This window comes from Canis lupus, chromosome 15 (assembly GCF_011100685.1).
Source record: "Canis lupus familiaris isolate Mischka breed German Shepherd chromosome 15, alternate assembly UU_Cfam_GSD_1.0, whole genome shotgun sequence".
NCBI lineage: Eukaryota > Metazoa > Chordata > Mammalia > Carnivora > Canidae > Canis > Canis lupus.
Window position 1 is genome coordinate 45,176,809 of NC_049236.1, and position 13,148 is coordinate 45,189,956.

A 13,148-nucleotide genomic window follows, 5' to 3' on the forward strand; every position below is an offset into this window, starting at 1 on the left:
GATCAACTTCTCAAAAAATTATAATCAGGATTAAAATATCAGTTTGCTAAAACTTAAAAAAATAATAACCAGAGTTGGTGAAGATAAAGGAAAATGAATATTTCTGAACCTACATATGTTAGGATGATAATTTTCTTCAATATTTCTGGATAGCAATTTAACAGCATCAACAATCTTGTAAAAGTTCATAGTATTTTACTCAGTTATTGCTCTTTTAGAGATTTTTCATAAAAAGGATAAATTAAAAGGGAGAACCACAAATATCTATGTCCAAAAATGTGAAATCTTTTTTAATAATGTAAAAGAATATAAACAACCCATATATCTACCAATGGAGAAATAACTAAATAAATATCAATACCTCATTCAAAAGAATATTATACAGTATATTATTTATTATATAAAGCAAAATCAAGTTGTCAAGGTAGAAATCAGAAAATGAGGAAGTGCTTATATATGTTGTTAAAGGGTAATTCAGAAAATAAAATCGTCTATATGATGCAATACCACTTTTGCTAACTATATGTAAAAAATACAAAGGACATACACCAAAATGCTATGACTAGTTATATCTAGATGATTCTATCTTGATTTTTCAAAAGTTCTATAATAAACATATACTACTATAATAGTTTTTTAAAGTTAATTTTTAACACAGTGTTCCCACAGAATAAGTTATATTTGGTTAAGATACTTTTGTAAGTAACTTTTGTAAGTCAGCTTTTGATATACTTAGAAACTGAATCTGGTCTCTGACAAATTGCTTTTTAAAACAGCTAAGTTGGCGGACCCACAAACCTAAAATCTAGTTTTCCTTAAAGTTGTAATAAAAATGGAATGGCTTTTGTTTGTTTTGTGATAACTGGAGATGACAATCTACTACTTTACTTGGAGTTCTACAGTTAAAATAAGTGGTCTTCAAACTTTGTTGAGTTCAAATAATCAGTTGGTGACTAAGGAATCAGTTTGGGGAATCATACTGGGACAAATGCCATGGAAATCCAGGAATTTTTATACTCCTTGATGCCTCATATATTCCTTTTTTTTCTTCTTCTTGATTTCTAGAACCTTGCCCAGAGCCTAGCACATAGTAGGAAGGCCATAAATGTTTCATTAAATAAAATTGATATAAGGTCAAACAATGATGTGAGGTGAGTTAGAGCTAAAAAAAAAAACCCTGATGTTTGATTTTTTTTATTTCAAATTACAATCTGCCATTTCCAATAACACAGATTATTGGTTTTGAGAAGTGCTAAATGTTTATTAAAAAACCTGATTCCTCAGTGGAATTCAGATGTCTAGCATTGCTTTATCATAAAAACCAGTAATTAAAATAAAAAGATTCTTTTTGGTTGGTAGAATCTAGAAGTTGATATGGTTTATGCAAGCTCAGATGCCGTCCTGCTTCTTTCCGTATGTCCAGATTTATTTTGGAATGGCAATGGGGTCTGAGTCAATGACGTATTTTAATAATGGAAAATTATTTCCTCCTCTCCCCTGCCTGCCATGGGATTTGATGTTCTTACCCTGAGAATCTGTAAGGCAGCTGAAGACACAAACCTTGCTTGGCTCACTGCATTATTATTCCCAGATCTCCCAAATATTAGCTTAATAAATAGATTAATCATAGTAAACTTTTAGTATGGAGAAATGAGAACTATCTACCACATTATCATCAATTACTAGTTAGTGGGTGTCTCCTACTAAGTGCCATAAACTAAGCAATCCTGTAGTAGGCTGAATTTGAATTAAGGAAATTTAGTCATTTTAACTAACCACCAGGATAATGTTTTGTAGGAGGCTCTTATAAGTATCCTACCTCCCCATTTATAATTATTTATTTTTATCTAAATGTGTATAGGAGCAAGTATTTTCCAGAGTGATATTTTAAAAATTAATAAAAATAGAAATGAAAGTACATGGCATTTCTTAAAGGGTAATAAAATAACTTCAGTCAATTGGCTAGTTCTACACCAGTAGATTTCTTTAAATAGTAATGAAATCATTGCTTTAAAAAAATCCATCATTATTAAAATAAAAAAAAAGTTGCCTCAGCCTCTACCAAAATTAGATTTGTAAGTTGCTGGTCATTCCTATAATTAAATCTATGTCACAAATTTGCAAGAAAAATGGTCACTGTGACTAATGTATTTACTTGCTACACAAGTCCTGTCAGACAACACAGACATAGCTAAAATGGAGTAGGTAAGGATTCTATACATTTTTATTAAGTAACAAAGACCATTTTTATTCACACTGACTGCTCTTCAAGTCAAGTAAGAGTTTGTTTTAGAAACAAACCCAAATATAGCTATCACAGGGTTTTCCTTACTCAAGCATTACAGCATATTTTTACCTCTACAAACATGACCGACACACATGCATGCTGCTTTTCTGGGCAAATGTCATGTGGAAAATAACTCTGATGAAAGAAACAATAACATGTTCAGGTTGCTAGAGTCCCTGATTCTGGGGATTTCTTCATTTGACCTCCCCCAGTGGTTTTAATTCAAGTCTGTGATGAAATGATTGAGAAATGACCTGAGAGAACAGTGTTGCCCAAAGTGGAAGTCAAAGCAAGATGACTTAAAGGACACATGAGCAGAAAATTCATGATAAAACTTGCTCTCTTTTCAAAAAATATTTTCAATCTTTTAGATTGCATGATTGTTCTTGGTTTGGTACCAGCACTAATTTTACTTTTTATCAAAAAGAGGGCAGGCTTTGGACTTATGTTCGCAGCAGAGTTTAGTTACAAATTAATAATAGCTTTTTGTCATTTGATTTCATTTCGGTTACCTTCTACTCATAACAAGACTGTTTATGCGTTGATGTCAAGTTTCACTTTGAAATAAAGTTAAATTTTACAAGTGAGTTTCAGATGTGCCAAGCTGGCTCAGTGGGTGGGGCATATGACTATAGATATTAGGGTCGTGGGTTAGTACCTCATGTAAGTGTAAAGATTACCTTAAAAAAATAAAATCCTTAAAAATTTTTAACAATAATACAAATAATATGTCACCATGGCAAAAGTCATAAAAGTGCCTGAAATTTGGAGGACACTGCCTTGAAGGCAGTTCTTGTCTTTCTGCTTTCTTAAATCTTTTATTGTACTTATGTTTTGTGTATTTGCTTCAGTATCTAGATAAGGGCCTTGACTCTAATGGACTCTAAGTATATGTGTGTTAATTTTATATTCTATTTTTCTATTTTGTGCCATACTGTTAACTGAACCAATTGCATTTTTTTAAAACAATAAGTAGTCTGTTCTCAACAATCCAACTTTTATGATATTCATTTGCCCAAAAAGATGATTCAATGAAATACATAGCATGATGATGGGTGCCATTTTATAAAGGGAGAAACCAGTTTTCCATTGTCTGAACATAGTTCATGAGATATTTTAAAGCCCCAAACAGGTTATCTTAAATCCTGGTTTTATCGAGTCCTTAGCAATAAAGGATGAACTTGAAATAACATCCTATAACGTTGTAATGAAAACTGCTTAGAACTGCAGCTGTTTGTTTTGGCATGTAAGCTCAATGAAAATAAAAACCTGTTCTATAAATGAGTCATGAACTTTTGGGGGAAAACCAAGATCTCAACTGAGTAATTTGGGTTGATCAAGATTTTAAGCAAACTAAGAAAAAAAATCAGCATAGTTTTCAGTGTTACATAAAATGAGTATTCCAAAAATATAAATCAAATTAAAAATTGACATGCTAAATTTAGGTGAGAGAAAACTAAGGTAACAATTGAGTCTTCTTTGGTTACAACCCTTCACCCTCTTCATTAATGTTTGAAATTCTTGCTGATTTTTAAAAAGCAGTGCTGCACAGCAATCAATGGATAACAAAGTAAATGTGCTTCCTTTCTGACCATGCCAAGTATGGCTCAGTACATTTTTGTACAAGAAAGGAAGAATAAAACAGGGTGGTAAACATACATCCTAGGTTATTAAAACATGGCATTTGCGTTTGGAATTTCTTTTCTTTTAGCAACTATAACAGTATCAGTAACTATCCAAATCTTACTACAAAGCTTGGTAGTAATGGTGGAACAGCCAAAGCAAAGAGGGAAGACAGAGCAACAATAGGGTAAGGGAAGAAAACTATGTTCTGGGCTAGTTCTTCAGCTAAGGCAAGGAGTTCCTTTTAACCCTTATCCATCTTAGAATAGCTTCTGCTGGTTCCAGTAATGCAGTAATGACTATTTTTAAAGAATTACATAAAAGAAGCCCATTTTTTTGATACTTTAAGTGAAGAGATTTAGAAAGTAAACAGTAACTCTTACAGATCTTTCTTAGACTTGGTGTTATGCATTCACAAAGATGATTTCACTTTTTGTATCTCTTTGGTAATGTTTCAGAAATCCTTACATTTGTGAATTGCTATAAGGTGTGACACAGTTATCAGAAGCTCATTTTGGCAGCATCAATTTTATTACTCACCAGGGTTTCCTCAGGAATTACCAGACTCCCGGAAGAGTTACTAAAAATCATAAAGTAGGCTGAGGAACCTAAAAAGAAAAAGTTCTACCTTTTCCTTTTAAACTTTAACCTGTAATTCTTGAAGACATGGAAACACTGAATTCAGCCTCCAAACCAAAAATGCCAAAAGTCTAACAAAACATGTGATCAAAATTTTTTTCAGCACAGTTAAACCTTTTTACATTAAAGAGAAGATTTTTCAGTTGGAATTGTTTTAAAAGTTGCCAATATCTATTTTTTAAAAGATCTTTCTTTTGATGAGGAAGCAATACATGAGATGGTTGAACTTGAAATGCCTGGTTTTACATAGTAAAAATTTTTTATAGATAAGATTTTAGTTATTCAGAGTGGTGACTATCAAATTTTATTAAAATCTCATCAAGTGGGAAATCTTAAAACACTTATTATGCTCACAATTATTGTAAACAGAACAATTTAAATGAGAGGAGGAGATAATGACATTAACTTCTTAACTTAAAGCAATCCTCCGTGGCATGATTTTAAAATATTCTCTTGGTCTGAAATTTATGTAAATTGAATTCATCTATCATTGGTTATTACCAGCCTAGCTACATAAAAAAAAAGCAACAACGCAGTTCTCTGTAACAATTAGTTGTTAAAAACACTGTGTTTTAATTAGACCTGGGACATTATTAAACTAGCTATAAATATGTACAGTATTTTATTTGGTATACCCAGATGTCTAAAAATCAACAAAAATGCTCTCAGAGTTCTTTCTTCAAAAATTCTTCTAATAAAAGCCTTTCATTCAAAGTTTTGATGTAATCTGAAGGTATTTACTTCAGATTTTTTCAAATTCCACTATGTAAATACAAAAGAAATGGTCACTTATAACCAGAGAATAATCAGAGAATCATTAGTCAGTGGTAACCAATTCTTCAGTTTATGGATGTCCCTGAACAAAAAAAAATCATGGCAGAGCTTGGACAAAACTTAGATCATACAAGTATTTTATACAGATTATCCCATTTAATTCTCACCACAACTGTGTAGTTTCAGTACTATCTACACCATTTTATATACAGGGAAGGTCATGTAATTAGACTAGTAATTCAATCAAGCAAGGATTTAAATCAAGCCAGTCTGTTTCCAGAAACCATATTACTACCCCTAATCCTAAATTTTAAGAACAAGTTAATAATTTCCATTCATAAAGAAAATTCCAAAATTCTCTAACAAGTACCACCCTTTAAGAATAACAAAATAAGAAACAAGGGTTGGCAAGGATATGGACAAAAAGGAACACTCCTGCACTATTGGTGGGAATGTAAGCTGGCATAGCCACTATGGAAAACAGTACAGCAGTCCCTCAAAAAATTAAAAATAGAACTACCCTATGATCCAGTAATCACACTACTGTGATTAGGGTACTGAGTACCCTAAGAATACAAAAACATGAACTCAGAGGGATATGTGCACCCCTATGTTTATAAAAGCATTATTTATAATAGCCAAATTATGGAATCAGCCCAAATGTCCATTGACAGATGAAAGGATAAAGAAAAGGTAGTATATATGTACAGTGGAATATTATTCAGCCATAAAAAAGAATGAAATCTTGCCATTTGCAATGATTTGGATGGACCTAGAGAATATTATCCTAAGTGGAATAAGTCTGTCAGAGAAAGACAAGTACCATATGATTTCACTAATATGTGTAATTGAAGAGAGAAAACAAATGAGCAAAGAGAAAAAGAGAGAGAGTTTGTCATGATGAGCACCGGGGGATGTATGGAGATGCTGAATCACTATATTGTATACCTGAAAATAATGTAACACTGTATGTTAACTATACTGGAATTAAAATTAAAACAATAATTTTTTTAAGAGTAAATTAAGTAGAAAAGAAAAGAATAACAAAATAAAACATGAAGGTTATGATTTGGAATTTCCTTCCTCTAAAATAAGTCCTTTTCCCAAGCCCAACTCAAACACCAGCTTCTCCCTTAACCCTTCTCATATCATTCAACTGAGATTAATCTCTTTTTTTGAATTCTTGGCAATTGCTGTACACTGCTTATAGGCAGAAAGTGTCAGTTGTCTTTTAATATTCATTGTCTTCTTTCTTAGTAATGGAAACCCCAATTTTTAGCTCTTAGCAAATTGCTGCATATCCACATCTCTCCATTGGCTAGGTATGATCATTTGAATAAGCTATGCAATATGATATTACTGCAAGTATACTGTTGGAATTCCAGGAATGTTGTTTAAAGAAAGCAAACTTAGATTTTAGGAGCACTCCTCTGTGTCTTCGCAAGGTAAAGACTTTACATCCAGGTATCTTTTGGGCTAGAGCTCCAGCAGCTGTCTTGGACACTGAGGCAAGCTTAAGGAAGGAAAGTGCATGCTGTGGAGGATGGAAGACAAAGATAGGCATATCTGTCCACAGTGAGACCATGAAGCCACCATACAACACATGGTAGTCTCCTTCCAGGTTTTAGTTAATGGAAAAATAAACCTTTATCCTGTATATGCCACAAGTATTATTTTTCTGTTCAATAATCTGAACCAAATTCTGGCTGGTTGAGCCCAGACTCAAACATAGTCCATAAGGTTTGTTGGAATGATGAAGGGGAGGGTTGGGGAGGAAAGAGAATTATTATTTCTTATAACACTAGAACAAAACATTTCCAGTCATCATTTTCATTCTCAAACCCTTTCCAGTAATTTCCAACTTTGGGAAAGAAAAAGGAAGGAAGAGAATAGGTAGGAAAAATGGGAAAAGACACTTGTGCCTCTCTGCCAGTTCCTCTCCTCTCTTCTCTACTAGCTAAGTCTTACCATACTTTAAGGCCTGGCTCAGTGAAATTGCTTGTCTGACTTTTGAATTGAGTGCCTATCACCTGTGCCATCATACATACACACAATCATACATCATCTAGTAACATCTTTTGTGTAACTTGTTAACTTTTTACATTGTATTTCTTATTCTGTGTCATCTCCATAGCACAGTGGGACCCACATCCTATTCCTTGCATCTTCCACATATTAGTGTGGTAGGAGATCAATAAACACTTTTGATTACTTGAGTTAAGGTAAGAAAAAAGATGAAAAGAGGAAACAGAGCAGGAGACTAAGGAGTGAGAATGCTTCTCAGAAGAAAAGAGCATAAAAAATGTTCCAAGGAGTCCCCAGAACAAGTTTTACCTCCCAGGATCTTACCAAGAAACGGGCCTAGGAGAAAAATATTCTGATATGGTTGTTCATCGTTGATACAATCAGTGCAAAACTCAAACTATACTTAGGGAGCTTATCTTCCAACTAAAGGACAGTACATTTTGCTTTAGTTACTCAACTGCCTCAAATGTATTTTCTCAATTACCGTAGACATTTTAAAGAGTAAGAGATCTAGCTTACAAACCATGTTTTGATAGTAGACATATAAGATTCCAAACCATAGAGGAAAAAAAAACTGGCTTCCAATAAGATCATATTTTACAGATATTATTTTGTCAATTGTGACAATATACAGAAAATAATACTTAGATGAAAAAACAATTTCACAAAATATTACTGAGTCTGAAATAAGTAGCTCAAGAGCTAATTTTCATTAAATAGACACTATTAGCTCTCTTCTAAAACCCAATAATAATAATACAGCATTGGGAATCACATTACTACTTCTTTAAAAATAAGACATACCCTAAGCATATATTTTGTAGAAACTACATCATTAAAGGCTCTATGACACTGGGACCTTAAAAGCTGTGTAGCACTCACAGAATTAACACTATGCAAACAATACACTTAAAAGCTTCAGCTACATTCAAATACATACAATCATAAGTGACATAAAGAATATTTTAAAGAGCAGTAATTAATATTTTGCCTAGATTCATGAATTATTTTATACCCCACTGATTTTATTCTCAATTATCACTGTACTTCATATCTGTCACTGAATTATGTACCTAAAAATAAAATATTCTAATTTGTTTTCATGAATTTCGCAAAGTTTTAGGGAGGCTATAAATAAAAATATTCAACTAATGGAAAACTCAGTTTCTTTCTCATTCTTTCATCACACAAACCAAATCTTTGTTACATCATTATCTAAAAAACAATGATTGAAAATGCTAAAATAGTATTGTCATAATAATCATACTGGCTCTACTTATGAACACTGGACTATTTTTTAACCTCTATACAATTTACAGCTCACATGTCAAAACAATATTGCATTTTCTTGCAAATTACTCAATTATTTTCTCATTTCAAATTTTTTTTACAAAGATTTCTCAGAAGTATCCATGACAGTAGCTTCTTTGACAGTGAAGTGTACAAAATAAATGACATGTCAACAAGTAAATTAGCATTCCCTTTCTGACCAGCTGGGTCATGTTTCCTTTTCAAAATCCCTAGTCCCATGATACAAAATAATAATAATCTAAAAGACCTCATTAAATGATCAATATATTGACATAACTTCTATAAGGAGACACACAGTGTTTTAATTGATTCCTTAAATCCATTAAATGGTATATTAAACCCCAAACCTCCAAATTATATTGTAAAAGAACATTTCCTTTATTTATCAAATAATTTTTCAGGGTATGCTTAATGGCATATAAAAAGATTCAAGAACTTTTACACTTAACTAAATGGTAAAAGAAGTCCAATTTTCACTAAATCTTTCATACAGACAACATCACAACAAAAGTTATAATAGACAAGTTAAACCATGTTTACTTACCAAAAAACTTCCAAAGGCTGAATTAAATATTGCAGCTGCCTATAAAGAAAATAAATGGGGGAAAACACTCACTGAAAGTAAATAGAAAAAGGAAAAGCAAAGATTATCATTCTCCCATCCCCCACTACTCAAAACCTTAAAACATTGACTCTATAAAGCAAAGTTAGTCACTGCTTACAAAAATTGCCAGTGGCCTCTACTTTACTAAGATAGATGAGCTGCAGCTTATGAATTCATAAATAATGGGTCTCAAAAGCAAGCAGAACCTATATGAACCTATATGACAGTACCAAAGAATCATCACCAATAGTAAATCAAAATCTTGTTGTTATTGATTTTGCTATTAGACTTAAAAAAGAGGTTGATTTATTTATCAAAAAAATTTTTTTTCATATTACCATGTAAAGAGAAACCAGAATTGTAAAGCAAATATTAAGTACTCTGCATCAGGGAGCTTTATGAGCTACATTTACAAAGTGAGATCTGTTGTTCCCATACAACACATACTAGAATACAAACAATGCTGCTAAGAGGGTGGAAGTTACTGTTATACCATTAATTCTAAAGTAGAAACAAGCAAGAAAAACTTCCACTTGGTGGAACAATTGGTGTTCAAAATTCAAAGAAGAAATATTTGACTTTGTGCTTACCTAAATATCCAGGGAATACATAGTAGATACAATATAGTTCTTAACTTTAAATGAATCACTATATTCCATGAAGCTACAACTGAATCCTGAAAGCTTCTCATATTACCCAAAAAGGATAAAAACTTGTATAACATCCAATTTGGTGGGGACAAAAGGAGAGGGAAAGAAAAAAATAATAAAAAGCAAAAGGAGGGGTAGAGAAAACCTATTGACATCTTCTGTAGATCCAGAGCAGAATTAAATTAATCATCATGGACATTAGCAGCCACGTCGTAGTAAGAAAAGGATGTCAGTTTAGCAAGTTTGAATAAAGTCCAAAGCCAGGCTAAGAGCTATAGCTGAAAATGCCTTCTGCTCCAGAAGAGGATGCAATGAGAGTGCATGGGTAATGAGATCCCTGGCTCCAGAGAGCTTAGCTCTCCTATTCAAGTTCATAATTAATTCAAAGCTTTGATAATTTCATTAGATTTCTCCTTTGCTGGCCCTATCAATAAAAGATGGCACTGGACCACAGCTCCTCTGTGGCATAAACATAGGCACAGGCACAGACCAGGGAAACCTTTGCTTCCTGACAGTGACAATGGCATATGGTGTTCTGTGTTGTACAGGGAGTAGAGGAGAAAAAAAAAAAAAAAGATTTGGCTAAATAAAACATTACAAATGACAATTGTAAACTATAGCAACATATTTAACCCATTTTCCTGGAATTCCATAATGTGTGGAGAAAAATAGTAAAACTATAAAAATAAATGAGTTGTAATAAGATCAACTGGGAATACTGCCTTCCTTCCTACAAAAAATTAAAAATGCAACTTCCCCACAAACACTGTTTATTTCTAGACTCTATTTTGCCCTTAAAATGGATTGATCTCCTCTAAGTAAAGGAGTGAGGCATTCCTCTTTGAGTTCCTCTCTTCCAAATGTGTTGCTTTCCAGTGCCTTTCACCAGCCTTATTCAAGGTAACTAATGGTTTGGGCTAGTATTTAAAAACAAACAAAAGCAAAAACAAAAAAACATGGATCATTAGAAATAAAAAAGACTCAGAAGTCAAAGCAAAACAAGTCAGCTACTACTCATCAGATCAAATCACCATTCTCCCACTCCAACCAGTTCTCATTTTTTAATTGAAACACAAACAATGAATTTTATGTGGATTGGCATTTTATAAAATGATGGTGATGACAGGGACAGACCATCTCAGGCACCCAAGATGCTGCAGGCCAGCCTCTTAGTTGTTCTTCTGCCAGGGCTGACGAGTTTGAACTCACTCGTCTATCCTACCACTCGGTGCTCCCAAGCACTGAGCTCTGGCAATCATTCATGAAATGGCTGATGAAGGTGCAGGGTAATCTGAAGAATCATGTGAAATCAGACACTGAACCAAGGGTCTTGGGCTCAACAGTAACAAATAATTGAGCTAAAAGTTGACTTAATTCTACTCTTGCAGCATATAAGGGAATTAGGTTTTCCAGAGTTCCAAAGAGCGTTGATAAATATTTAGAGAGTATTTAATTGATACATAAGAGGCATGCATGTCTTTAGACTTAAGGAGGCATTTCCGGCTCCTCAGCACCATATACAAGGCCCTCCGTGAACAGGTCTCTGTCCATCTTATTTCTTGCCTCCAATTTTATATTCTGACAACACTCAACTACTTGCAATTCCTTAAATTCATTATGCTATTTATTATCTCTGTCTTTCTCCCTTCCTCTACCTAGGTAATTCCTACTTATTTTAGCAACTCCCTCCAAGAAGCTTTCAATCACCTCCTCCCACACACATACATCTACACTTCTAGGTGGATTGAGTGTCCCCATGCCTGCTTGGGCATGGCTCTTTTCACACTACTCAGATAATGTGCCTCCTTGCCCCACTAGAAATTAAAGTCTTCTGAGGAAGGAATCTGATGAAGCTCCTCCTAAGTACCTCCATGTGTATTAATCGAATCACTGAAATAAATAAGATTCCCAGGAATGTCCAAAGTCGTCTTCTCCTACTAAGTTATTCTATTTGTTTGACAGAATCCAAGGATTGGCAGAAGACTGAATCTGACACCTGGCTCCACAGCCAAACGACAGCAATGACAGATTAAGACTTTAGTCTCAACTCAATATAAACACCTCTTTCACAACCTCTTGTTTTACTTCCCATAGCCTCCCTATTATGATACAGTTACATACAGTTACATAAATATGCTTAAATAAATAATGTTTTAAAGTTTACTACTGCTACGTAGCAATAGAGTTAGTTAACAAAATCTAGAATTACCAAGGAATACTCTGAAGCCATTAAAAAGAGGATGATCTGCATATACCCATATGAAAGTCGGCTAAGATATTTAAAGTGAAAAAGCAAATTTTGAAACTGTGTGTAATTCCTTCAACATGTTTTTCCCCACACCACCAAGCAATTCTCCAACATGAGCTGGATGTCCTACAATTCAACTCAATTCTGACCCTGTCCACCTGAAACTAGTGTCAGATCCCATAGCTCAAGGGCTCAGTCCCAAAAGACTGTGCCCACTTCCAATGTCAATCACAAAGATCATGTTGTCATGACCTGTGCTTCCAACAGTCTGACTATAAATCAGAGGTTCCCACAACCCTGTCCTTGAGTTTGATTAGTTTCCTAGAGCAGCTCACAGAACTGAGGAAACAAGTTTTATTCACTCAATTACCACTCTATTATGAAAAGGCTCTACAGGAACAGACGGAAGAGATGCACAGGGCAAGGTATAGAGAAAGGGCACTGGGCTTCCCAGGCTCTCTCCAAGCGTGACACACTCTCAGCAGTTCCACGTGGTCACCAACCAAGAAGCTCTCCCAAACTGTCCTTTCGGGGTTTTACAGAGGCTCCATTAAACAGGTATGATTGATTAAATCATTGGCCATTGGTGATTGAACAGTATCTCGGGCCTTTTCTCCTCCCCAGAGGTATTGGGAGCTGGACCAAAAATTCTAGCCCTTTAATCTCCAGTTGATCCCTAAGTGAGCTAGGGGCTTTCCAAAAGTCACCTAATTAACATAAGAAAAGACTAATTTTTATATGAACTTCACTTAGGAAGTTCCACGCGAGCTCAGTGCCAGAAACTGGGACAAAGATCAAATATATATTTCTTATTATAAATCACAATATCACATTCCTATTATGTAAATAGGTACATACACGCGTATGTATACACATGTAGGTATTAAAAAAAACCTCTTTTCTGAAAGGGATCACAAAAAAAAAAAAAAAAAAAACTCCTAAAATGGTTATATTTGTTGAAAGGGATTAGGTGAGGGGTCATTTTAT

At 33.9% G+C, this 13,148-nt stretch overlaps 1 protein-coding gene across 19 annotated transcripts in view; it reads right to left on the reverse strand.

Moving 5' to 3' along the window:
• The window catches only part of SLC10A7 (solute carrier family 10 member 7), a 243,037-nt gene that overhangs the window by 159,513 nt on the left and 70,376 nt on the right, over positions 1 to 13,148 (reverse strand). For 18 of the 19 annotated variants that reach the window (XR_005370809.1, XR_005370808.1, XR_005370811.1 and 15 more), the window contains one exon: positions 9,204 to 9,242. Coding sequence is in view for 12 of the 19 variants with exons in the window: in XM_038558933.1 (XP_038414861.1) it covers positions 9,204 to 9,242 (39 nt within the window). In the remaining 7 variants the exon portion in view is untranslated. Of the gene's footprint in view, positions 1 to 9,203; positions 9,243 to 13,148 lie in introns of those variants that run through there. The other variant, XM_038558945.1, reaches the window with a different exon arrangement.